This window comes from Peromyscus maniculatus, chromosome 14 (genome assembly GCF_049852395.1).
Source record: "Peromyscus maniculatus bairdii isolate BWxNUB_F1_BW_parent chromosome 14, HU_Pman_BW_mat_3.1, whole genome shotgun sequence".
Taxonomy (NCBI): domain Eukaryota; kingdom Metazoa; phylum Chordata; class Mammalia; order Rodentia; family Cricetidae; genus Peromyscus; species Peromyscus maniculatus.
This window is the reverse complement of record NC_134865.1, coordinates 39285454-39310912: the sequence shown is the minus strand read 5'-3', so window position 1 is coordinate 39310912 and position 25459 is coordinate 39285454. Positions and strand designations below refer to the sequence as shown.

General features: G+C 42.8%; 2 protein-coding genes and 1 pseudogene across 6 annotated transcripts in view; 2 read left to right on the top strand and 1 right to left on the bottom strand.

Annotated features, from left to right (window-relative positions):
• Positions 1-19336, bottom strand: part of Slc26a4 (solute carrier family 26 member 4) — a 49606-nt gene extending 30270 nt beyond the window's left edge. The window contains exons 1-6 of one of the 4 annotated variants that reach the window (XM_076550807.1): positions 19075-19336; positions 18314-18556; positions 16267-16406; positions 11533-11643; positions 9532-9716; positions 8977-9141 (exon numbers count right to left, since the gene is read on the bottom strand). In XM_076550807.1, coding sequence (XP_076406922.1) covers positions 8977-9141; positions 9532-9716; positions 11533-11643; positions 16267-16406; positions 18314-18556; positions 19075-19232 — 1002 coding nt within the window. In that variant the 5' untranslated portion in view covers positions 19233-19336. Of the gene's footprint in view, positions 1-8976; positions 9142-9531; positions 9717-11532; positions 11644-16266; positions 16407-16549; positions 16984-18313; positions 18655-19074 lie in introns of those variants that run through there. The other 3 variants (XM_076550808.1, XM_076550809.1, XM_076550810.1) reach the window with 3 other exon arrangements.
• Positions 1-25459, top strand: part of LOC143268441 (uncharacterized) — a 146815-nt gene that overhangs the window by 49510 nt on the left and 71846 nt on the right. The window contains exon 4 of one of the 2 annotated variants that reach the window (XM_076550844.1): positions 19627-19772. The exons of the other annotated variant lie outside the window; for it this stretch is intronic. The gene's annotated coding sequence lies outside the window, so the exon portion shown is untranslated. Of the gene's footprint in view, positions 1-19626; positions 19773-25459 lie in introns of those variants that run through there. 2 annotated transcript variants of the gene reach the window in all.
• Positions 22336-22966, top strand: LOC121822366 (gem-associated protein 8 pseudogene; annotated as a pseudogene).

Below are 25459 nucleotides of genomic sequence, written 5' to 3'. Positions count from 1 at the left end.
TAATTATCATTATAATCTGGTGTCATGCATATAAGGAATATCAATTTATTTTGCCAGCAGCCTTGCCTGTCTGGAGTGCTTCAGGAGTAAGGGGATGGAGGGTCTTTTACAAGCAAAACTTATTTCAGCAAGTGTTTGGGCTAGGATTTAGGAATTTAATTTGGAGGAAGCCTTTTCCACTTTCACATTAAACCCAATATATCATGTTAACTCTGCTTTCCAAAGACACATAAAATCGTTAGAGACAGATACATCGGGCAACAAAATGAAATAGGTGGCCACAGAAGGAAAGAAAAACTGGGAGAAAGACTGCAACAGCAGAGTCCCAGGATGCCTCACACAGGAGGCGGTAACCCTGCTGCCTACTCCAGAGGCTTGTGTCATTGTGGCCAGTTGGCTCTTTACATAATGAATTTGCTTTTTTAAAAATATCAATTATTTGAGAAATTCATACAATGTGTTTTGATCATACTCACCTGTAGCTAGAGTTTTCCTGCCTTGCCCACAGTCAGGACAAATCTCTGTCACCCGCCAGTCCCATAGCTGCTCAGACCCAACCAAGTAAACACAGAGACTTATATTGCTTACAAACTGTATGGCCATGGCAGGCTTCTTGCTAACTGTTCTTATATCTTAAATTAATCCATTTCCATAAATCTATACCTTGCCATGTGGCTTGTGGCTTACCAGTGTCTTCATATGTGGCTTGTCATGGTGGTGGCTGGCAGTGACTCCTTCTGCCTTCCTGTTCTTTTTCTCCTCCGTTAGTCCTGCCTATACTTCCTGCCTAGCCACTGGCCAATCAGTGTTTTATTTATTGATCAATCAGAGCAACAGATTTGACATACAGACCATCCCACAGCACTTCCCCTATTTTTTTTTTTTTTTCAAAAAGGAAGGTTTTAACTTTTACACATCTCCAAAGCCAGCTTGGTATATTTGGGAATTTGGGCGTAGCTTCTCTTACTACTTCCTGCTAGAGGGGGGCGCTGTATCTTATGGGGACACAAAGAAAATTTTAGGATTATGGAGTAGTCCGTGAGGCTGTATTGTCTGAGCCAGTTGCCTTGAAACGATTCCCAGATCCACTCCCATCTCGCTATCCACCCAACTTTGTGTTCTTTCCCCACCCCAAATTGTGTTGCACAAACACTCTTGGGTGCAGGGCCTGCCCTTATGTAATCAAGTTTCTAATGAGAACTCTTATCAATTCATGAGCTAGGTATAATGTTTTGGCAGTTTATACAATGAAGGTTTACTTTTCAACTTGAAACAGGAAAGTTAATGTGGAACTCATTTGTCTGACTGCTATCCTAGCACTCAGGAGGCAGAGGCAAGAGAATCTTGAGTTCAAAGCCTGCCTGGACTGACTCTTTACAATAGAGTACAACAGAGTTCAAGAACAGCCTGTCTCAAATCTCTCTCTCTCTCTCTCTCTCTCTCTCTCTCTCTCTCTCTCTCTCTCTCTGTCTGTCTCTCTCTCCTCTCTCTCTCTCCCTCCCTCTCTCTCTTCCTCCCTCCCCACCTCTCTCTCCACCTCCCTCCACCTCCCTCCCTTCCCCCACTTCCCTCTCTCCCCTTCCCCCTTTCTCTCTCTCCCCTTCCCCCACTTCTCTTTCTCCATTTGGACCAACTATCCGGATCACAAAAATATTTCACTTTACAAAAATCACTACAGGGGGAGCTGGAGAGATGGCTCAGCAGTTAAGAGCACTGGCTGCTCTTCCAGAGGTCCTGAGTTCAATTCCCAGCAACCACACAGTGGTTCACAACCATCTGTAATGAGATTTGGCATCTTCTTCTGGCCTGGAAACATACATGCAGACAGACACTGTCTACATAATCAATCAATCAATCAATCAATAAAGCTTTAAAAAATCACTACAGTGGCTGGGGAAATGGCTCAGTCAGTGAAGAGTCAGACACTCAAATATAAACACCTGAGTTCAGACCCTCAGCACCCAGATAAAAAACAGCGCTGCAATGTCTGTTCATAACCCAGCACTAGGGAAGCTGAGGTGGGTGGATCCCTGGAGCTCATTGACCAGCCAGCCTAGGCAAATCAACGAATTCAGCAAGAAACCCCGTCTCGAAAAACAAGGTGGACAGTGATCCAGGAAGACATCTGACATCAGCCTTGGCCTCTACACATGTGCAAACGTGTATTTGTGCACACACTCACATGAATATGTACACGTGTACACACACACACACACACACACACACACACACACACACACACACACATTTTTAAAATCACTCCATGATTCTTACTTAATTTTGAAAGCTTTCCTAGTTTGGTTTCTGTTACTATGATAAAATGTTCTAGGCAAAAGATACTTGGGAAGGAAAAAGTTTATTTGGCTTACATGTCCACCACTGGGGGAAGCCAAGGTAGGGACTGATGTAGAAACCACTGAGGAACACTACTTACTGGCTTGCTCAGCTTGATTTCATATGCAGCCCACACACCAGCCCAGGAACGGTACCACCTACAATGGGTTGTGCCCTCCCCATATTAAACATTAAGCAAGAAAATGGCCACACATATGCTCACAGGCTAATTTGATGAAGGCAATTCCTCAGTTGAGGTTCCTTCTTCTTGGGTGATTCTAGTTTGTGCCAAATTGGCAAAAACCAGCACAGAATTAGTTAAATCTTTGAATAAGAAGAACCTCTGGGGGCTAGAAAGATGTCTCAGAGGTTAAGAGCACTGGCTGCTGTACCAGAGACTTGGGTTTGATTTTCAGCACCCACATGGTGACTTAAAACGATTTGTAACCCAGTCCCAGAGGATCCAGTGCTGTCACTGGCCTCCATAGACATTGCATAGATTTGGTGTACTGCCCACAGGTGTAGGCAAAGCACCCATTCATAGATATAAAATAGACATAAAATAAAAGTGAAAAAATTGTAAAGAATCCCTGGTATATTTTAAATGCTACAAGAAGCAAAATCACACACCTGTGCTGAGCAAAGCATTTGACTTATAGTTGCCTGCATTGTGAGTTCAGCGTTTCTTGTGGAAAGCTCTACAATAGAAAGTTTAATCTGTATAGGAATAAATCTTGGCTATATAAATGAAAATGGCCTGATAGCTGTCAATAGAAACAATTTCCAAAAATGCACTGAACAGTAATTATAACTTAATTTTTTGTCAGAGTTCTAAAATTATAGATAAATCTAATTCTGTAGTTTAGCCTAGTATTCTAAATACAGGTCAAATGGAGATATCAGCTATGGATAATATTTTATTTATTATGATGTTTGAAGAATTTTAAGACCACTTTATGCGGATAATAGTTCTCACCAAGCATGAAGCCATAAGGGAAAACATATGCTTAGTATGTATCTGGGAAAATGCCCGGGTAACTTTAGAGCTGACTTTCTTCTAGTTCTTCTCTGTATGACGGTGACAACCTTTTACAGTCACCGTCACCATCCATCCAGCCTTCCCTGCTCCAGACACTGTATAAATAGATTGCCCCCTCAGCATTACTTTCTTTATTATAATGGTGTAAATTTTGCACACAGAAATGAGTTAAAACTAACAATTCCATCATGCTAAGCTTTACTTTCAAAACTCACTTTTTCAGGAGATGGCTCTGAAGGAACAACACCTTAGGTTGTCTGCCCTCACACACAATTAAAATCTCAACTTTGGGCAGAACTTTTTTCAGGGAAGTCTTACTTTTAGAGGAGGCAGTGGTATAGGTACCATCAATTAACAACCAAGCAAAAAAACAAAAAACAAAAAACCACCCTTGTTGTGGTGGTTTCAATAGGCATGGTCCCCATAGATTCATGTGTTTGAATGCTTGGCCCATGGGGAGTGGCACTATTAGGAAGTAGGCTTTGAGGTCTCAGGTCTCAGATACTCAAGCCAATCCCAGTCTCTCTCTCTCTCTCTCTCTCTCTCTCTCTCTCTCTCTCTCTCTCTCTCTCTCTCTCTCTCCTCTCTCTCCCTCTCCCTCTCTCCTTCCTGCTGCCTACTGATGGAAATGTAGAACTCATGGCTCCTTCTCTATCACCATGTCTGCCTGCATACTGCTGTGCTTCCCACCATGATGATAATGGACTAAACTTCTGAACTTTAAGCCAGTCCCAATGAAATGTTTTCCTTTATAAGAGTTTCCACAACCTTCCATTTTACTATATTTTTTTATCCCATGGATCCTGTGATGTTAGACTGTTTGTTTACTTTCTTTTTGGGTAATTCATTAATCATCAGCACAATACAAGCTAAAGCTGTGGGCACAGAGTTGTAATAGATAATAAAATTCTTGAGAAAGTAAAAAAAAAAAAAGAGTTTCCATAGTCATGGTGTCTCTTCACAGTGATAGAAACCCTAACCCTAACCCTAACCCCACTTGTGCACAAAAACAACTTGTCATGGTTAGTTTTTGTCACCTTGACACAAACTTGGACATACCTGGGAAGAGGTAATCTCAGTTTGAGAATTGCCTCCATCAAATTGATCTGTGGGACATTTTCTTGATTTCTGACTGATGTGGGAAGGCACAGCCCACTGTGGGCTGTACCATTCCTCAGATGGTGGGCTTGCACTGTATAAGAGAACAAGCTGAACAAGCCATGGAGAACAAGCTAGTAAGCAGTGTTCCTCATGATCTCTACTTCAGTTCCTGCCATGGTGTCAGTATTTATTGAATAGGTGAAGTGAATGAATAAAAATGAAGGACTAAATCAAGAGTTGATAAAGTATAAAAACAAGATGTGTCAGGGATGCAAAAAGTAACAGAACCTGTATCAAAATTGGGAAGCCTGGCAGTATTGAGAAGAATTCCTGAGGGCCAGGAAGAAGTGCTGTGGGAGGTTTTTCTGTATGCTGTGAATATGTGTGGTGCCCATTGGATAATAAATAAAGCTGCATTGGCCTATGGCAAGGCAGGATGGAGCCAGGCCAGAAAATCTAAGAGAGAAAGTGGGAGGAAAAAGGAGAGTGGGAGGAGACGCCAGCCCGCCACCCAAGGAGCAACAAGATGCCAGCAGACTGGTAATGTCACGGCCATGTGGCAACATATAGATTAATAGAAATGAGTTGAGTTAAGTTATAAGAGCTAGCTAGCAAGAAGTCTGACCAATAGGCTATACAGTTTGTAAATAATACAAGCCTCTGTGTGTTTACTTGGGACTAAGTGGCTGCAGGATGCAGGTGGGAGAGATTTGTCCTGACCGTGAGACCAGGCAAGACCAGAGAAACTTCCATGTACAAAAAAGGCTCGGCGGGGAAAGGTCCTAGCCATGCAAGCCTGCAGACCTGGGTCTGGTCCCCAGAACTCATGTAAAAGTCTGGGTGTGTGACCCGTGTCTGTAATCCCAGAGCTGTTACCCGGAGAAGGGAGACACAGACAAAACACTCACCCAGAAGCTCAGGAGCCAGCTAGCCTGGAGTGCACAACTCACCCACAGAAACATCAAAAGAAACTCTGCCACAACAAGGTGGAAGATGAGAACCAACTTCTAAAAGTTGTTTTCTGAGCTCCCTGTGCATCCAGTGTCATGCATGCATACAAAGTAAATAAATAAGAACTGATGATCGGGGAGAAAGCAAAAATAACCATAAATCATGCTGAATCAAAAACCAGCCTGTGTTAGGCCCCAAAGGTGAGCCTATTACAATCACTCTGCTAAGTGGACATAATAGCAAACTGTCCTCTGGATTCATCTCTGAGGTACACCTCATCAGAGAAGTTTCTGTGCGCAGTATAGTGGTTAACTCAGAAACTCACAAGTGACCAAAGAGCAGAGAATAAGTGTCAGAGGAGTGCTCAGCTGCAAATTGGATGTCTATATCACCTCCCACAAGGCTCAGTGACTATTACAGAAAAGGGGCAGAAATCAGGCAGTGAAACAGTGTCTTCTGGAAGTGACAGGACCATTTCACCCCTGACCTCACAGCAACTGTGGCTGCTTGAATAAGACCTATATATTTAAGTCAGTCAAAATTCTGGCACGAAGTAAGGAGCTTAGGATTCCTCACCCTTGACTGAAAAGCTGCTGGCAGCAGATGGATGCTGGAAGAGAGCTGATTTTCTTTAAGGGTGTGGCCCTGGCAGGTCAGCCTTGCTCCAGCAGACACCTCTGCACCCGTGAGTACATGGGCAGCACAAAGTGGACTTGGTCAGTTATTTAAAAGTAAAAAATAAAAAATAACTGGGCATGGTAGTTCACACTTTGGCAGAGACCCATAGACCTCTGTGAGTTCAAAGTCAGCCTAATCACGGCCTGGCAGTGGTGGTGCATGCCTTTAATCCCAGCACTCAGGAGGCAGAGGCAGGCGGATCTCTGTGAGTTCCTGAGCTACCAAGTGAGTTCCAGGAAAGGCACAAAGCTACACCTTTGCAACAGAGAAACCCTGTCTTGAAAAAAACAAACAAACAAAAAAAACATAGCAAGTTCCAGGCCAGACAGGGCTACATAGTGAGACCCTGTCTCAAAAAATTAAAAAGAGGAAATGAAGTGCACAGTAGGTGAGGCTGTGAGGATGGATCTGGGAGGAGTTAGGGGGAGGAATGGAAGCTGAATATATGTAAAATACATTGTATGAAATTCTCAAAAATTAGTAAAAATACTATATCTAAAAAGGAAGAAAATGGCCTGTGCTGATGTCTCTGATGGGCTGGGCCTCATCAAAGCAGACAGTAGGTTCAGTGAGGTCCATTCTATGACAATGAAACAACATTAATAAATTGAGCTCTATGCAGCCAGATACTGTACTTATTGCTTTTTATGGCTGGAGAGATGACCACTCTTCCATAGGAGCTGGGTTCAGTTCCCAGAATCCACACAGGGGCTCAGAACCATTTGTAATTCCAGTTCCTGGGGATCCAACACCTTCTTCTAGCCTTAGCATCAAACATGTACATAGTACACAGATATACATGCAGACAAAACACACATAAGATTAACAAAATATGTTTAAAGTTTTCAAGACAGGGTCTCACTATTTATTAAACCTGGGTAGCCTCAAATTTGAGATCCTCCTGCCTTAGCTTCCCATGTTCTGGGCTTATGTGTCATGTGCCTGATGTAAATTTCCTTAACATTGCTACTCTAAGAAGTGACCATTATCATTACCCTGATTTTAAAACTTAGGACCACCTGGTGGTGGTGGTGGTGGTGGTGGTGGTGGTGGTGGTGGTGGTGGTGGTGGTGGTGGTGGTGGCACACGCCTTTAATCCCACACTCGGGAGGCAGAGGCAGGCGGATCTCTGTGAGTTTGAGGCCAGCCTGGGCTACAGAGTGAGTTCCAGGACAGGCTTCAAAGCTACACAGAGAAACCCTGTCTTGAAAAACCAAAAACCAAACAACAACAACAACAACAACAAAAAAAAAAAAAAAAAAAAAAAAAAAAAAAAAAAAAAAAACAAAAAAAAAACATAGGACCCAGGGTATTAGCGAATTATTTCTTTTTTAATTTCATTAAGTTTATTCCATTTTTTATGTGCAAGTGTTTTGTCTACATGTATGTTTGTGCACCATGTATATGCTTGGTACCTGTAGAGGTCAGAAGATGGTATCAGATCCCTTAAAAGTAGTTACAAATTGTTGGGAACCACCATGTGGGGGCTGGGATCTGAAACCAGATCTTCTGAAAGAACAAGTGCTCATAAATGCTGATCCATTTCTCTAGCCCCAGGGCCACACAATATTCAAGGCCATACAAGTAGACTCTCACTCCAGTCTGTCGATGTTCAAATGTGACTGTTAGCGATGGTGTTACTCTTCCTCCATCTATTCTAACTGCTAGCCTAGTACACAGCCTGAGTGAGCTCTTGGCAACATTTGCTAAAGGATGGAGTGTACACTGAGTAATGAGGGATTATGGTACTGAAACGGAGAACATTTTTTTTACAACCTTGCTCTTTTAAATGTGTGTATGGTCATATATTGTTTTCAGATGCTAATTTTTATCTTTTAGCTCAGGCCGGCTTCAAACCACTGTGTAGGTGAAGATAACTCAGCACTTCTGATCTTCCTGCCTTCAACACCCAAGTGTTAGGATTATAGACATGAATTCAGTGGTGGGAATTGAACCTAGGGTCTCATATATGCTTGGCAAGCAGTCTACCAACTAAGCTATAGCCCCAGTTCCTGTTTGTTTTTTAAATGCACTTTTGCATGGCTTCATTTCTCCAAGCCAGAGTGACATCATGTTACTATTATCACCATTTCCCAAGCATCTGTAACATACTTTATATAGAACATATACTTAGATCTAAGAACTTCAAATCTACTTTGTATGATCTAGACCCTTTCTTTTGCATATCTTTTGCATGTTGAATCAGCTTTAAATCTAATGTTCCGTTTTCATTTATAATTGCTGAAACATTTACATTATGCATTATGGATGGTCATAGTTAGAAAGGGCTTGAGAGACACATCTCCAATCATTTCATTTTAAAAACAAGAAAGAAAAAGAAAGGCTTGAAATAATAACTCCATAATGATAACTTTTCTGGAACTTGCTATATGCCATCCCCTGAATCAATTATCCAACAATCCTCCTCTAACAATCCAGTGAGGTAGCTACTATTTGTAACTCCATTCTGCAGTTTCTGCAGAAACTGAGGCATTGTGGTTTGTTCATGAGACTAGTAAGTAGTAAAGTCAAAGTTTGAATCCAGACTCACCCAACTGCAAACCTGAACTTTCAGCCACTACCCTATATGATCTGTCTAGGGGGTCACTTAGTTTATCAGAGGCAATGCAGGACCAGAATGCAAGTCTATAACATCTCAGCCCTGTCATCTTTATTGCTACGCTACCTCAGATTCCTTCATGTTTCTGAGGGCGAAAGTATCGGGAAAGGTTTGGAGCAGCTGAAAAATGATGGTTTGCTGATTTCATAAAAGTGTGTTTTGATGGTTCCAAGTGTACCCAGAAAATGGATTCTCCAGGTTCAATCTGGAGAGAGGAAACATGATGTCTCTGCAGTGATAATGCAGCACTTACATAGATAATGGAAAGGATGCCATTGTAGTTTTTGGTTGAAACATTGAGCACGATCTTTAGCTGTGAGACCAGCACTTGGAAGGCAGCAGCTGTTGTGAATCCACCAACCAAAGGGTCTGCCAAGTACCTCACTATGAATCCAATCTGCAGACCTCCAAATATCAGCTAGGGTAAGATGAAAGGAAAAAGTTAGATGTTTGCCTGAGAGAAGGAACAATTCTCTGGAAATAGTAACGAATTAAACATTGTGTCAGTGAAAACACTTGCTCCACTGCCCCACACACTCGCAATCACTTGTGTTCTGTTTGCTTTCTTTTCTCAGACTTTGGTAACAAGTGATTCTGGTTTCTGTTTGTTTATTTGTTTGGTTTTTGTTTTCAAAGTCATTTTACAATCTGACAAAAACAATGTTATTTAGAAAATAACATTAGAACTCAAAATAAGTTTTAGTTCAAGGAGTTTGTCTTGCAGTTAGATGCATCTTTAAATCTCCACATTTTAAAATTAATTATTTCAAATAAGAATTACACTCATCTGTGTAAGCCTATTTATTACCTGTATTATTCCTACTAGAAGAGTGAGGGTGCTTGCAATTAGTACTCTGGCCGCATCTCTGGTTCCGGTATCTAACGTGGTCATGTTTGATGCACTTCCATTACCACTGGGCACAAGAAAGTGGTCATCTGGAGCCATGCTCAGAACAACAGATCCCACCATTAAACTGACCACGGGGAAAGGTCCTGGGGAAAAAGGCTTTGTCAACTAGCCAATAATGAATCACAGACATTTAGATTCAACATGTCTATGTACAATTAGAAAGGTGTGTGGTAGTTAGCTAAAACAACTAATCAATAGTGAATCACAGACATTTAGACTCAACATGTCTATGTACTATTAGAAAGGTGTGTGGTAGTTAGCTAAAACAACTAATCAGTAGTGAATCACAGACATTTAGACTCAATATGTCTATGTACTATTAGAAAGGTGTGTGGTAGTTGGCTGCAACTAAGAATTACTGTTGGAGGAAGCTGAGAATCTCAAGGCATTCCTGACTCAGAGAAGACAAGATGTAGGCAGATGGTAGTAAAGCAGTATTGAGCATACTTCGTGAGTGTGTAGGGAGGGTACCAGGCCCTTCTGTGTGGGATCCTCATGTCACAGTGTATGGGAGTTATCAGGAAAGATTTCCTGTCAGAGACACACATAAACTGAATCCTTACTTATTCAATTTAGTATTTATCCTCTATGATCTCATCTTTTAGAGTGTCCAAAATCCTGATCTCCAGACACAAGTACCTCCATCAATATCAACGTCAAGTGTCCAAATTGACAAAGGATTGGAATGTGATTTCTTTTTTATCATATGCCAGTTAATAACATCCTATTTTTAAAACTTTACTTTATTGATTTCTTCTATTTACTACTTACATTTTTTTTCCATGTTGATGATGATCCTATCCTTTGGTTATAAAAGGTATTATGCTTGAGAGGCCTCAATACCCAAACCTGGTAACCAGGAAAATCTACATGTAGTGAATGCCAGAGGCAAATCCATTTGTCTCTTATTGACTGGTTCTCCAAAAAAGTTGTTTCAATCAGTAGGCATCTCCTGACCTGCTTCTGCAGATAGGTCAGAGGCTAGAGTCTGTGAGAGGCAGCATCCTGCACAAGGGTACAGGGCGCCCCTGAGGATGGGACTACCTTTGTTGTCTCAAGAGGGCCATCCAGAAAACATACCTCACCAGCACATGGATGTAGAAGCAAAATTATCTTCATTGCTGATGCCAAAGTCACATAAAATTATATCAAAACATTTATTTTCTAGAATATTCCAGAAAAAAAAAAAACTACCTTGAATGTTAGGAATAAAAGGAAAACTCTGTGAGTCATGTCAAGAAGTAATACAAAGCTTTTTCTAAATTGTGTTGGCAGGATTTTGCCAGTCTTCCAATATTCCTTACTGAAATAATTATGTTCCTTTATAAAATAACAAATGTGTATTTGGTGACCATAATTCAGTAAATACAATTTTTTTTTTTTGATTTTTTGAGACAGGGTTTCTCTGTGTAACTTTGCGCCTTTCCTGGATCTCGCTCTGTAAACCAGGCTGGCCTTGAACTTACAAAGATCCGCCTGCCTCTGCCTCCCAGTGCTGGGATTAAAGGTGTGCGTCACCACCACCGGGCCAGTAAATACAAATTTAACCTAGTAATATAAGTGGATTTAGATCTGGTAAAGACTTTTTTTCTCTGTCATATGTTGGAAAAGATAGATCACTTTTAAATATAGAGTCAATTTCATTACATTTACAAATTTTAAGCCGTGATAAAACTCAAAAGTAAGCTTTAATTTTCAGTCTTTCAATTGCATTTTTTAAAAGCACAGTTATGTATAAAGCTAACAATGCCATTTAATAAAGAAAGTGGCAAAACCCTGAAGTTTGGTTCCTCTAGGACTCATTGGCAAAGGTCTGGAGGCATTGTATATATATATATATATCATAGCAGAAACATTTACAGATGAACAAATATAGCTGTAAAATATGCTTGTAATTACCAACTGAGATGTGTCTTGATGTCCCAAAGACAAAATACGTCAGGATAGGAAAAAAGGCAGAGTAGAGACCGTATTCAACAGGAACTGCAGCTAGCAGGGCATAAGCCATCCCTAAGGTACAACCAACACAGTAAGAGTCACAAACAAAAATTACAGCATGTTTTTACCACACAAAGAAATGCTTTTTAATAGACATTCTCAGTTCATGGATTCAAAATATCAGCTGGTCCTGTGTGGTTTTCTTGTTTTGCATGCAGACCTTGGCTATGCTAAGATGTGAAATATGACTTGGCTGGGGTAATGAGGCTTTCTACACCCATCCCCTGCTCAGATGAACTGACTCCATTGCTCAGTAATTCAGTCACTGGCTGATGATATCAGTTGGAAAATAATTAAATCAGTTCCGGTATAATTTGGTTAATCCAGTCCCAAAGCCCAGACCAGCTTATGTGAATAGTTCTCTATGAACTCATATTTCTCTATGTTCTGAAGGATGCAGGCACCATTGCACTTTATCTTTCTTTGCTAAAGAACAGAAGTTAGATAAAAAAAAAACAACAACAACAAAAAAAACAACAACAAGACAACTCTACCCTGATGAGGGAGGCTGACCCACCAGTGGGCTATGCCAGGCAGCCTCTGGGCTATGGATCTCAGGCTATGGAGAAACCAACATTTCAGTGGACATAGGAGTTGGAAAAGGATAATGACATATTCTTTCCTAGTTAAACATTTCAGTAGTCAGCATGCCTTAACACATGGTATATCTGCATAATTCACACTTTAGGAGTGAAAATTCAACCCTGGGGACTCACACTCAGACCCTCAGCCCTTGGGCAGCAAGGGCTCTTCACTGCTGAGCTATCCTCCTCCTCCTCCTCCTCCTCCTCCTCCTCCTCCTCCTCCTCCTCCTCCACCACCACCACCACCACCACCACCACACCCCACACACACACCCCACCCCACCCCCGTGCACTTTTAGGAAGTGCAATAATCAGCTCTCCCAGGAACAGAAGAGGCCGATTCGCCAAGACACAATAGGAAAAGGAACAGAGCATGAAGGCACAGCCCGCCTGTTTCCTATGGACAGTTTTCAAGTCCTCAAACTGGGCGCTCCCTGAACAAGGTGCTGGATCTCTTCATTTCTCTTCTCTGTGCTTCTGCCTACACGTCTTAATATGCCTGGGAAACAGGGACGTTTTCAGTTCTCACACACTGTCAATTTAGGGTAACTTTTATTCATGTACAAACAACATAGTTATCTTTGTTACAAAGGAATTAGGTACAACATTTTTGATATAATATGGCTTGTAAAGAAACCTAAACTGTTGATTGAAAGTGTGAACTCTCTGCTGGTGCATAGGCTGGATAGGACAGTGGCATGTAAGCTAAATTGAAACCATCTGAAAGGAAAGGCTTTCCACCATGTGAGGATACAACCCAACAGGTCATGACTTCAGACTCCTTAGCTTTAAAAACTGAGAAATAAATTCCTATTATGTATTAAATAAATCAATTAATGTCCAAGATAAAAACCAGACAGGAAACTCCCTATAGCTATGAGTAAAGACTCCAATAAAAGGGCTTGTAGGTCTTTTGTTGCTTAATAGGAATTTACTTTTTAATATTAGGAATCAAAAGACCCCATACCCTGAGCAAACCCAGACTCTTCTCCCAGCATTTCAAGGGGCCAGCTAGCAAGCAAGTCATAGACTCTGTCACCACTGGAGTTGCAGTATAGCCTCCAAAGTCCCCATTTGAGCCTAGCTCTCGTTAGCTGTGGCCTGGAGCCCTCCAGCCTACACACTCTGGAATCTTTACTGGGGCATCCATTGCTTTATCATCATAAGACTTCTACTCTGAACCAACCACTCTGTCCACACCACTGAGCCATCTTGCCCTCACTTCTATCCTGGGTCAGCTCAGCCCATGGGATTTCACAAATGTTCCCTTGCCTTCACCCCAATTCCTTCCTTTCACCTGGAACCGCCTGCCCACCTCCCCAGACATTCATGTGCTCCAGAATAGCTTTCAAGCAAGTACATAATCTAGATGGAAGCGTTGCACCAAGACTAACCAATGCTCCCAAGCCCCAGCAGGAACTGAGCTCGGCCTGGTGAGGCAGTTGCATTTCCTTGCGAGTGTGCCTTCCCACTGCCTGGCCGAGCTGCCCGGTTTTCAGCTGCACTTAGCAGAACATGATGATGGCTGCTGCAGAATGTGTTTCATATCTTGCAGCGCTCTCTAAGTCCTGTGTGACTCAGCTCAAGGCGGCAAAGCTACCCTCAGGGCTGGGTTTAGGAGGAAGCAATGAGCTGCCTTGGGAACATTATTTAATCAGGCCCCTGAGAGTGTGTCCTTGCTTCACCCAGACCCTGGCCTTGTCCAGTCCTTTTCCTCCCTGTTTGTCCTCAGGTCCTTTGCATCTTTACGTGGTAGTCTTAGTTCAGCTATCACATGGGTGGCTCCCAGTCATCTCCTGGCTCTGTCTAAATCTCTTCTCTTCGTTTAGGCCTTCCTTACCACAGTCTATAAAATAGCCCTTCCTTCCCAAATGAGCACCTATCATGCTCTATATTCCTACCTTTACCATTGGACTTGATCCACAAGGTCTGTGTCTGTTAGTGATGGCTGAATTGCTGAAGTACAGAATGAGCCATAGAAGTTTATTCTGTGCATGATCAATAAGCAAGTGTGTGTGAGCCAAATTTACCTTCCAGAAACATACCTAGCAAAGATAAGTTTATAGCATTATTTCTGGAAAACAAGCCATCTGTAAAATGAGGAACTACAGTGTACAAGTTAAGAATGTAGGGTCAGACAGCATTCAAGTCCCAGCACTAGCACTCACCCACACCAAGATCTGGGCAAGAATTAACAAATTTCTTATTGTTAAAGGGACTATGGTAATAGTACCCCTCTCTCGGAGTTCCTATGAGAATGAAAGGAAATGTTTCTGATACATATTAAGCAAAATTTATCTTTTTTCCCTCTGCTGGGGAAAACCACTGGGATTCCACTCTGCCACTGAATTCCATCTCCCAGTGGTAAAATTTATCTTCATAACACACTTGTCTATGACAACTGAGAATGCCTGGGCCCTTAAAAAACTCCACATTTTTCATGTATACAAATGATTTATTGCCAGGAATGAAGTTCAGTCCTTTTTACTAAATATTGATTGAGCTACCTACTATAGCTGATCTCTGTGGAAGACAGAGCCTCAACAGCCATGGGATGGAGAAGGCTCCTATTCCCCAGGAGCCCTGGATGCTGCCACTTTATGGCATTTATTTAGTGGTTTTTTGAGACAGGATTTCTCTGTGTAGACCAGGCTGACTTCAAACTTCAAGACCCACCTGCCTCTGCCTCACAAGTGCTAGGATTGAAGGCGTGCACCATCACAGCCAACTCACTTTACAGACTTTAGAGCCACAGTATAGAACATACCCCACCCCTCACCTTTGGGATATAGAGCACACTGGGTCCAACTGAGGCTCTACACTGGGGCTGCAGAGCCTTTTCCTTCTCTGTGGGGATGTCCCTGTGCCTGCTCTGAGTAAACTTGAGTAATCCTTAGCTTGTCAAGTATTAGTAGCCTTTGTGCCATAAAAAAAAGCACCAAGTAAAGAATTCTGCAGCTGGGCAGCAGTGATGCACATGTTTTTATTTTTTGTTCTGTGTGTGTGTGTGTGTGTGTGTGTGTGTGTGACAGGGGTCTCTCTGTGTAGCCCTGACTGTTCTGGAACTCTCTTTATAGTCTGGCCTGGAACTCATAGAGATCCACCTGCCTCTGCCCCCTGAGTGCTGGGATTAAAAACATGTGCCACCACTGCCTGGCCACAGCCAGATTTTAATGCACAACATTGCCTAATATTTATTACAAGCTTCTAAAATAGTCTATTTTCAAGCTATTTCTCCACATGCCCACCCCCTACACCACTTCCCATTTCTTGGCAGACTCATCTGTCACCTTCAGGAGAACTCTTTGATCACTCTACTTCCAGGAAGCTACCCCCAATCCTATAAGAGGGGGTAAAATACACCTCACTGCCATTATCCTAGTAGAGGACATCTCTCCTGCCACAGTTCTTAGCACACTGAACTATGAGCATTCATTTTTCAATGGGCTATGAGCTCCTTCATTGCATCTTAGTCTTGATAATTTACCTAGTTCTACCCACTAGGTAGTCTGTAAATTATACCAAATAAATGAGTTCTGTTGTCATGATTTGGAAACTTTGGAGAACTGGGAGTAAAAATCCAAGCTAAGATACTTCTTTCTTTCCTTTAGAGTGCTTTCACACTGCAGGTCAAGATCTGTGCAGGGAACGGAAATAAAGTTATCCAATGAGCTTAAAGAATTAGTTTTTAAAAACCATCAGAACATAATAGAGAATATCAGAACATATTATTTGTATTACTTTACAAAACTTTAGCTATGTGAGTACATACCACGATGCAATGCACATTTCTTTCTGTGTACTGTGGTCAGTATCTTTAGGGATCTCTGGCTTGGGACATCTCTGTAACCTGGAGCCACACAACTAGAGAAACAACAATCTTTCCTAGGAAAATATCTTTATGAAAGAGGAGAAGATAGGTGACTCTGCTAAGGCACCTTAGAGAAAGGGTGAGGTCCTGAGAGGAGAGTGAGCACTGGGTCCACGGTGGGAGGAGTGGGGAAGAGACAGTAACTCACCATCACTTGAGACCTGTCCACCAGCATCTTACCTTGTAGGGTACCCACTAGCCCAGTGCTAACTCCAGAGATGATGTCACTCAGCAACCATTCCTTGACTCTGTATTTGGGGAGCCAGTCCAATATGGGCAGGAGAGTCTTCAGTATACCAAAGGCTCTCTTTCTTGAGCAACTGTCAAAAATCAGGAAAATAGGATGTCTGATCCAGTTTTGACCATAACCAGTTGCAAATCACAAAGTCATGAACCAAATTCTGCAGCTTTTAAAAAAATAACTAGTCAGAAAAATAATTAGTTGTATGAGGAAAATACTGACACTGAAGTGCTTGCCATAGTTTTGCCAAGAGCTGCATCTGTCCTTTCAAATGGACTGTTCTAAGAAACAGACAGAGGATTAAATGTCTCCCACTTCATCCACACTTTTAATCCTCTGAGAAAATATCCCTACACAAGAACCCATTTTCTGACCCAGCCAGAAAATGATCAGTGTGGAGTCTCTGTGTGAGATTAAGTTTTAGGCTCCTAACACGGGCATTGCCTTCTTTAAAGAAAAATAAACACAGAGCTGTTTTGGCAATACAAGCTTAGAGCCACTTTTAACAAAACTTGCAGTGTGATGAATTTATACTTTGTACCATGTGTCAGTTAGCAATTGTAAATTTGACAACCTATAGATAAGAAGAAAAATGCCAATAGATAGACTTCCATTTTTAAAAGTATTTTTTAAAATTATATTTATGAAATAATTGCAAAGTTTAATAGGTCATCCAAGTTTGATATTAAGGGATTATTTTAGGTGGATAATAAGACATAATTATATATTTTTAAATCCTTGGAGGTACACAGTAAAAAAAGGTATGGTGGTCCCTCCTTATCTGACACATGGTACAAAGTATAAATTTGTATAAGTTTTGTGACTTCAACCTATTACAGAAAAACATAAGAAAAATGTGCTGAACATATGAAGGGGTTTCCCCCTTATTTCCTAAACTTTACAGTGTGACAGTGGTTAACAGTGCAGTTACATGGTATTAGGTATTATAAATAGTCTAGAGATAGATGAAACTACTGGAGGGTGTATGGATTATATGCAAACATTAAGCTATTATATATATGGAAGTTGGAAATTTGAGTGGTCTGCTATGGGGTTCCTAAAAACCAATCCCTTATAGATACCAAGGGAGAATGGTAACAGAACAAAAATTCAATACATGGGATTTTAAAAAATCATGCTGGAGCCCATGCCTTTAATCCTAGCATTTGGGAGGCAGAGGCAGGCAGATCTCTGAGTTCGAGGCCAGCCTGGTTTACAGAGTGAATTCCAGTACTGCCAGGACTGAACAGAGAAATCCTGTCTCGAAAAACAAAACAAAACAAACTTCAAAGAATTAACACAATAGTATGTTAAAATAATGCTAGAGGAAGCAAGTGAGTGGCGGTGAGTGAGATAAGTTGAACTAATCCCATAATGATCATTACTGAAGGGGATGATAGTAAAATCTCGGGTATTAATACCCGTCTATTTTGCATATACTTTAAATATTAGGTAGTTAGAGTGTTTTGTTTTTTTTTTTAAATGAAGAAAATCTGGCGATTATTTGAGTGTCTGCCAAGTTTTTTAAGTTTATGGTGTCTGATTCTGGGGCTCATTGGGGTTTGGGGACCCACTGCTTCCTGAAGCACTTGGAACACCTGTCTCCTAGCTTTAATTCCAGGTCTCTGAAAGCGACCCTGACCCTGGTGTGACCAGGCTTGTCCATCATCGGTTGCTATGAGCTCCTTTCCTACCGCTTTCCCCTAGCCTGGCCTTCACAAGAAGGAAGCACACAGCCACTGGACCCCAAGGTGCCTTTCAGATTTCATTGAAAGGAGAAAAAGAGAAAAAGTGAAACTGGAGTGGTGTCGTGACCGGACACCGCCTTCACCAATAGGGAGTTTCTCCAGACAAAGTTGGACTAATTCCGCCTCTGTCTGGGAACTGTGCGAGAAGAGCAAGCGCGGAGCTATGCCGCACCCCACCGCCGGGCTTGCGCTTCTTTCCCGGGAGGGTCGCCCCGGCACCTGCCGGCTGCCCCTGTACCTGCAGCTCCGCACCAGGCTGTCCCGCAGCGTCCTGCGCTCCTGCAGGCGCCGCTCGCGCTGATGCTGGAAGGCGAGCTCGCTGTACACTGGCCGCGACACCACGTAGCTGCAGCTGTACTCGGCGAGCTGCTGCGGCTCCGACCTGCTGCTCGGCGCTGCCATGGCCTGCGACCACGGGTCAGGAGGGAGGCGATGAGAAAAGACACTCGGAAGCACCGGGCAAGCAGTCCGCAGCTGGCACCTGGGAGCAGCCGCGGGTGACACCTGTTGTAGCCGCGCTAGAGAGCTGGTCTGATCCTGCGGTTCTTGGCGCTGGCGACAAACCGCCCCTACGGCCACCTGAAGGACAGCAACTGAGGACTCCAGTGTCTCCCAAACTAGATACCCGAGAATGTCCAGGGAGTGAGCCTCATTTTCGGGACTTGGGGTGTTGGACTGGGTGCCCTCCCTGGGCAGTCAGGGCGCTGTCCGTGTTCTGAAATCTCCCCTGGACCGGACCCGGGCCTGTGAGACAGGGAAAGGGTCCCGTACTCCCTGCACTCGGTAGGAGAGGCAGCTCCACGCACACTCGGGGCTGCAGCAGTGCGGTCCCGCTTGAGGAAAGGTACAGCGACTTTCCTGGTCCTATCCCTAGTTTCCTTTTGTCTCGCCTTTTCTGATGCCTCTCCTGCCTTGCCCGCAGGCGCCTGACCAGTCCCATCCCTAGAGAGTTACAACAGGGCGGGGTGCAGCCTACTGCATCTTCTGCGATGAACTCACCTGTTTGGGCTCCGGTGCTCTCTGCCTGCCCGGAATGCCCTGGGAACAGTCTTCCTGCTGCCTTTATAGTGCTCACCAAAGCAGTAGGACGCTTTATTTATGGAGCAACAGACACCTTGGTCGAACGGAAGGACGCAGAGAGAGCAATCTTTCCCCATGAATCTTAACCAGGAAAAAAAAAAAAAAATCCTACCTCTCCTGCGTTCTTTCCCTTTCCCAAACCCAGCGGGCTGTGACTCTTAACGCTTGTCTCACAGGGGCCACCAGATCTTCATTCATACCACAACTACTAGGGCTGTGAAGTCAGGGACAGGCCAGAGCTTCCATGTTGGGGGACCCTGGTTCCTAGGCTGTTAGAATCCACAGCCTGGTCCAGGCTCACTTACACCAAGGAAAGAACAGGGTGTGCTGAAGAGGCTATTGTCTACTCACTGATTTTAGACGCAGATTCTTTTCACTTTTGTGCATGTATCTAATGCACAAACTCGGGTGTGTAGGCGGTCCGGCTCTCACCTGCCTCGTTGACTCTTTGATTTGTTCTCCTCCAACTAGATAATCAGAAGGTGATCCACTGGGACGAGCAAGAATCAAGACAAGGAAGAGTGGGGGATTCCAATCTATTCTGTTTTGTATTCTATTGGGAATCTGGCTGAAACTAATGCATGGTTAAAATAAAGCCAGAAGGGTTTGGAACTTCAGATCATTCGTGCCTGGTTAGTATTCTGAAGCAAATGCAGAAGAGGCTCAAAAGTATGGACGCTCTGGACACCAAGTTCAGACACTCACTTGGGAAACACAGACCATGACAATTTTATAAATTCCCGGAAATAAAATTTCTCCTTGGAGAACTCTAGTGTAAATCCCCTAGTCAATATGTTGCAAGCATGTGTGGTTTCCCCCCCATGAGGGATGAATGAGTCACCAGCTTTCAACAGATTTTCAAAGGATTACTTGACCCAAAGAGGTCAAGAACCAGCCAGGCACGGTGGCATGCACCTATAGTCTCAGGCGACTTGGGAGGCAGAGATGGGAGGGTCACTTGAGTCCATGAGTTTGAGACCAGGTTGTGCAACAGAGAGGGAGGAGAGAGAGAGAGGGAGGGAGAGAGGGAGGGAGAGAGAGAGAGAGAGAGAGAGAGAGAGAGAGAGAGAGAGAGAGAGAGAGATTTTAAAACTATTAAAGATGGAAGAAACCTTGTCCTGCTTCCAATCTGCTCTCTGCTGCCTGTACACAGTCAAAATGTGACTGTCCAGCTTCCTACCTGTTGTCAAGCCTTACCACCATTATGGACTTTGACCCTCTGGAACCATCAGCCAAAAATAATTTTCCTCTCTAAATTGCTTTTGGTCATAGAAACAGAAGTAGCTGACACGCTGTAAGAATTTGGTTCAGTGATAATAATGATACGTGTGAAGATGTATTGATGAAATGTAATATTTTGTGTACTAGTGTAGAAAATTAATAATACTGAGAAAGAATTTGGGGAGTTGTGAGATCGCTCAGTGAATAAGGAACTTGCCACCAAGACTGCCCTGCCGACCTGAGTTCAATTCTCAGCAGAGAACCTGCTCCTATGAGTTATTCTCTGACTCCCACAGCATTTTGTGTTACTTTTATACTCACAAAAAAAAAATAAATAGAATGCAATAAAACTTTTTTTAGAATTTGGTTTAAGCACCACTGTGTATTATGTCCTGTATCTGAACATTGATACTGCTTTCCCCATCCCATTAAAAAGTATTTTCTATAGCAAAAATTAACATCCATGAACAGAATAGCATCTGCATTATAGGATTTGATAAGACCACAGAATTACTTTTCTCATAGCTAAAAGACTTTGGCTATCTTTTAAACAGCTGAGTGGGTCAGCCATATGGTTCACTGGGTAAAAGGCACTTGCTGCCAAGCCCGATGACCTGAGTTTAGTCCTTGGGACCTACAAGAAAAAAAGAACCGCCTCCTACAAGTTGTCATCTGATCTCCATATGCCCCTACACAAAATAAGTAAGTAAAGTAAAAATAAATGAATAAATAAAACACAAAACCAGGGAGGAGTGTGAGGTAAACACAGCTGCTCTCCATCTCACTGGTTACATTAACCTCCTCAGATTACTCACATTGGCTTTACAAATCAAGTCTCACCTGTTTCACATAGAAGTCGGTGGGTCTTTGCCAGAATTTAATCACATCCAGAGTTTTTTTTTTTCCAAAGAAGTGAGTGTGTCACTTCAAAATAGACATCAGAGGGCAATGTTGCTACCTTATGATACTTCTCAGTTATTGTTGATTTAAAGGCCAGGTGAGGTAGCACACTGCCGTCATCCTAGCACTCAGGAGGCAGAGGCAGGAACAGGGCCAGAATTTCAGGGTCAGCCTGGTTTACATAGAAAGTTCCAGGGCTGGGCTGGAGAAATGGCTTAGAGGTTAAGAGCACTGGCTCCTCTTCCAGAGGACCTGGGTTCAATTCCCAGCACCCACATGGCAGCTCACAACTGTCTGTAACCATAATTACAGGGGATCCAGCACCTTCACACAGACATACATGTAGGCAAACTTAATGCACATAAAATAAAACAAAGAAGTTCCAGACCAACTGGAGCTACATAAGGTCCTGAATCCTGCTGTGGATATCGCTCTGTATAAATAAAATACTGATTGGCCAGTAGCCAGGCAGAAAGTATAGGCGGGACAAGAAAAATAGAAAATTCTGGGAAGTGGAAGGCTGAGGCCATGAGAAGATGTTAAGATACCGGTAAGCCATGAGCCACATGGCAACTTATAGATTAATAGAAATGGGTTGACTTAAGATATAAGAACAGTTAGCAAGAAGCCTGCCATGGCTATACAGTTTATAAGTAATATAAGTCTCTATGTGTTTACTTGGTTGGGTCTGAGCAGCTGTGGGATTGGTGGGTGAGAGAGCTTTGTCCTGACCGTGGGCCAGGCAGGAGTGGAGAACTCTCCAGCTACAGAATCCTGTCTCAAAAACAAATAAACAACAACAATCCTAAAAAACAAACAGCAAAAAAAGCATTGTCTCTCAGACTTTTGGAGTTTAAGACCATCCTACTATTAGATCTATATATCATTTATTCAAGAGCTTATTAAGAATTCACCACCACCCTACACACACACACACACACACACACACACACACACACACACACACACACACACACACACTGAGAACTAGGCCTGTGGTTGCCCACTGCCTGAGATCTTCAAGCTGCAATTGAACTTTTGCAATTGGAGAGGGCAGTAATGGCATCAAAATGGAGAGCTACTGTACTGTGGTATTCTCACAGAGTATGTACAAGATACTGGTGACATTATCATCATGCAGTGGTTTGGATTCAAAATCACAGAATGCCTACAGAAAGTTTAGGGATTCCTATTTCACTTTCCCATGGTTCTCCCCATATGGAGTTCTTCTCTGGAGCTCTCTTGCTTATGAGGCGAGGCATCCTTGGAGCCTGGCAGCCTCTGCATGACAGCAGAACCCAGGCATCCACAAAAGAAAGTGAGCACTACATGAAGAGGAAGAGCTGGAGCTGGATTTAAATGACGAAGTAGAATGTGAGCTGCGAAGTATGGAAATCACCAAGGAGCTCTGCCAGTGCTTCGTAGAGACTGAGGCACAGAGAAGGAAGGGTGACAGCAGCTGGATACTGATGGCCTGGATGACTAAGTGAATGCTGACCGTGGCCTGTCCTGCAACCACCCCTGGTCTGTGGAGCCCCCATCTGAGAAGCCCGGAGAGCAATATGAAGTGCTTGTATAGGGGTAGTGCTCCCAAGGTCCTGGCCATGGAGGTTGCTATGCAGCCGGGGTTTGACAAGTACTATGACAAAAACAGCCTGAGTACTGACCTGTCATTCCCCTCAAGTTCTGAGTCCCAGGCACAGGGACCTTAGAGAATGCCTCCTGAACACAGTTCCTGGCCTCTCCCTCTTAATTTTGGGTATGTTCTCTTCATCTCTCCTGGACATTTTTCAGTGAAAGAGGCCTGTATACCAACATGGTTAATAAAATCTATCAGCCACCTAGAATTCTGTCAGCAGGACGTATACTGTTGCCAACACAAGATATGTTCCCTTGGCATAAAGTGATAATTGTGTGTACTGCACCGACTCTTGATTTTCTCTGTAACAGAGTCAGGTTCACTGAAATTATTGCCAAGAGATACTGCCTAGTGTTTTGCATTTTAATTTCCTTCTTTACATCTTAAATGTCACAAAAGCCTTAAGGCACATGTCATTCATTCATTCATTCTTTTATTTGACACCAGTTCTCATATAGCCCAAGCTAGCCTCAAACTCTTAAATCCTCCTGCTTCCACTTCCCAAATGCTAGCTTACAGGTGTGCACCCCACACTGGGCTCTAATCCACATATTCTCTCCAACTATAACCCTTTGAATCCTTCTGAAAATGATGTAAATGTACAGTAAGGCAAATACCAATTGGCAGCATTAGTTTGTTTGTTTGTTTTTTGTTTTTCGAGACAGGGTTTCTCTGTGTAGTTTTGGTGCCTGTCCTGGATCTCACTCTGTAGACCATGCTGGCCTTGAACTCACAGAGATCCGCCTGGCTCTGCCTCCCAAGTGCTGGGATTAAAGGCGTGCGCCACCACTGCCTGGATGGCAGCATTTTCTGTATTAGTGATTCATAAAATACTGGCCTCAAACTCAGAAATATTCCTGCCTCTGCCTCCCAAGTGCTGGGATTAGAGGCATGCACCACCATGTCCACTAAGAGTCCTGTTTTTATTTTATTTTTTTTAAAGATTTTTTAAAGATTTATTTATTATGTATACAGCATGTTTGCCTGCACGCCAGAAGAGGGCACCAGATCTCATTACATATGGTTGTGAGCCACCATGTGGTTGCTGGGAATTGAACTCAGAACCTCTGGAAGAGCAGTCAGTGCTCTTAACCACTGAGCCATCTCGCCAGCCCTACAAGTCCTGTTTTTAAAAGAAACCTTGATTCTGATTTTTATGACTGTTCATGTTTGAAGTGTATCATAGCTTATTTATTATTTTAAGGTGGACTTCCGTTGAATCATTTCTGTCAAGAGACCACATTTGGAAATCATGGTGATTCCCACTGTCAGCACTGCTCACACTTCGGACTGGCTCTGATGATCAACAGATACCCTGAAGAAACAATAACCAGGGAGTTCAACTATAATTCTGAATTTTTACTTTTTAATTCCTATAGCATGAATCTTAAATGGTCTTATTAATAAAATCAAACCCAAGCCAGGTATTGGGGTGAATGCTGGAAGATCAGAGAAGCAGAACAAGCCACAGCTTCCTCATCTCGCTAGTTCCTCAGCTGATCCTGTTTCCTCAGACTGGAAGCCTCTGAGTCCTCATATCAGAATGGGTCTCAGCTGAACTGCTGCTAGAAGCCTAAAAGCTTAACCAGCCAAATGCTACTAGTTCCTGGTCTTCATGCCTTATATACCTTTCTGCTATCTGCCATCACTCACTGGGATTAAAGGCTCACTTCTTGGGATTAAAGGTGTGTGTCACCATGCCTGGCTGTTTCCAATGTGGTCCTGAACTCACAGAGATCCAGAGGGATTTCTGCCTCTGGAATGCTAGGATTAAAGGTGTGAGTGCCGCCATTTTCTAGCCTCTGTATCTAGTGGCTGTTCTGTTCTCTGACCCCAGATAAGTTTATTAGGGTGCACAATATTTTGGGGAACACAATACCACCACAAATTCCTGTTAATTTTCTCACTGGATGTTAAATTCTGCCATTTTTATACAAGAAGAGAACTTAAACTTCTAATGTTTCTGATCACCTTCTCTGAGTAACTTTCTGCGTTTATTTTGTAGCCAGACAATTTCAGACTTGTTTCAGTCTCCTGTCCATTACTTTTTTCTCTTGCTGCTTACAAGCTATGTTCCTTAATGAATTATGTCTTTTGTGATACTAAAATGGGGACATGGTTAAGCTGGGAAGATAGCTCAGTTTGTATGGTGCCTCTAAAGTGTAAAGCGGATCCCCTGGGCTCAGTGGCCAGTCAGCCTAGCCCACTTGTGAGTTCCAGGCCAATGAAAGATCTTGACTCAAAAATTAAAAAATAGCACCTAAAAGTGCCCTCTGGCCTACACACACACACACACACACACACACACACACACACACACACACGGACACACGGACACACGGACACACACGGACATACGAGGGAGAGACAGATGCAGAAAGAGACACGGGAAGAAAGTCATAGACAGAGAGAGAATTTTTTAAATTCTTGGTAAATTTTATATGGTAGCCCATCAACTTAAAAACATTTTTAATGTCAATAACAATATAATTCACTACATTTCTCAGACCACATATTTGATAAGTGTTTGAATTAATTTGTATT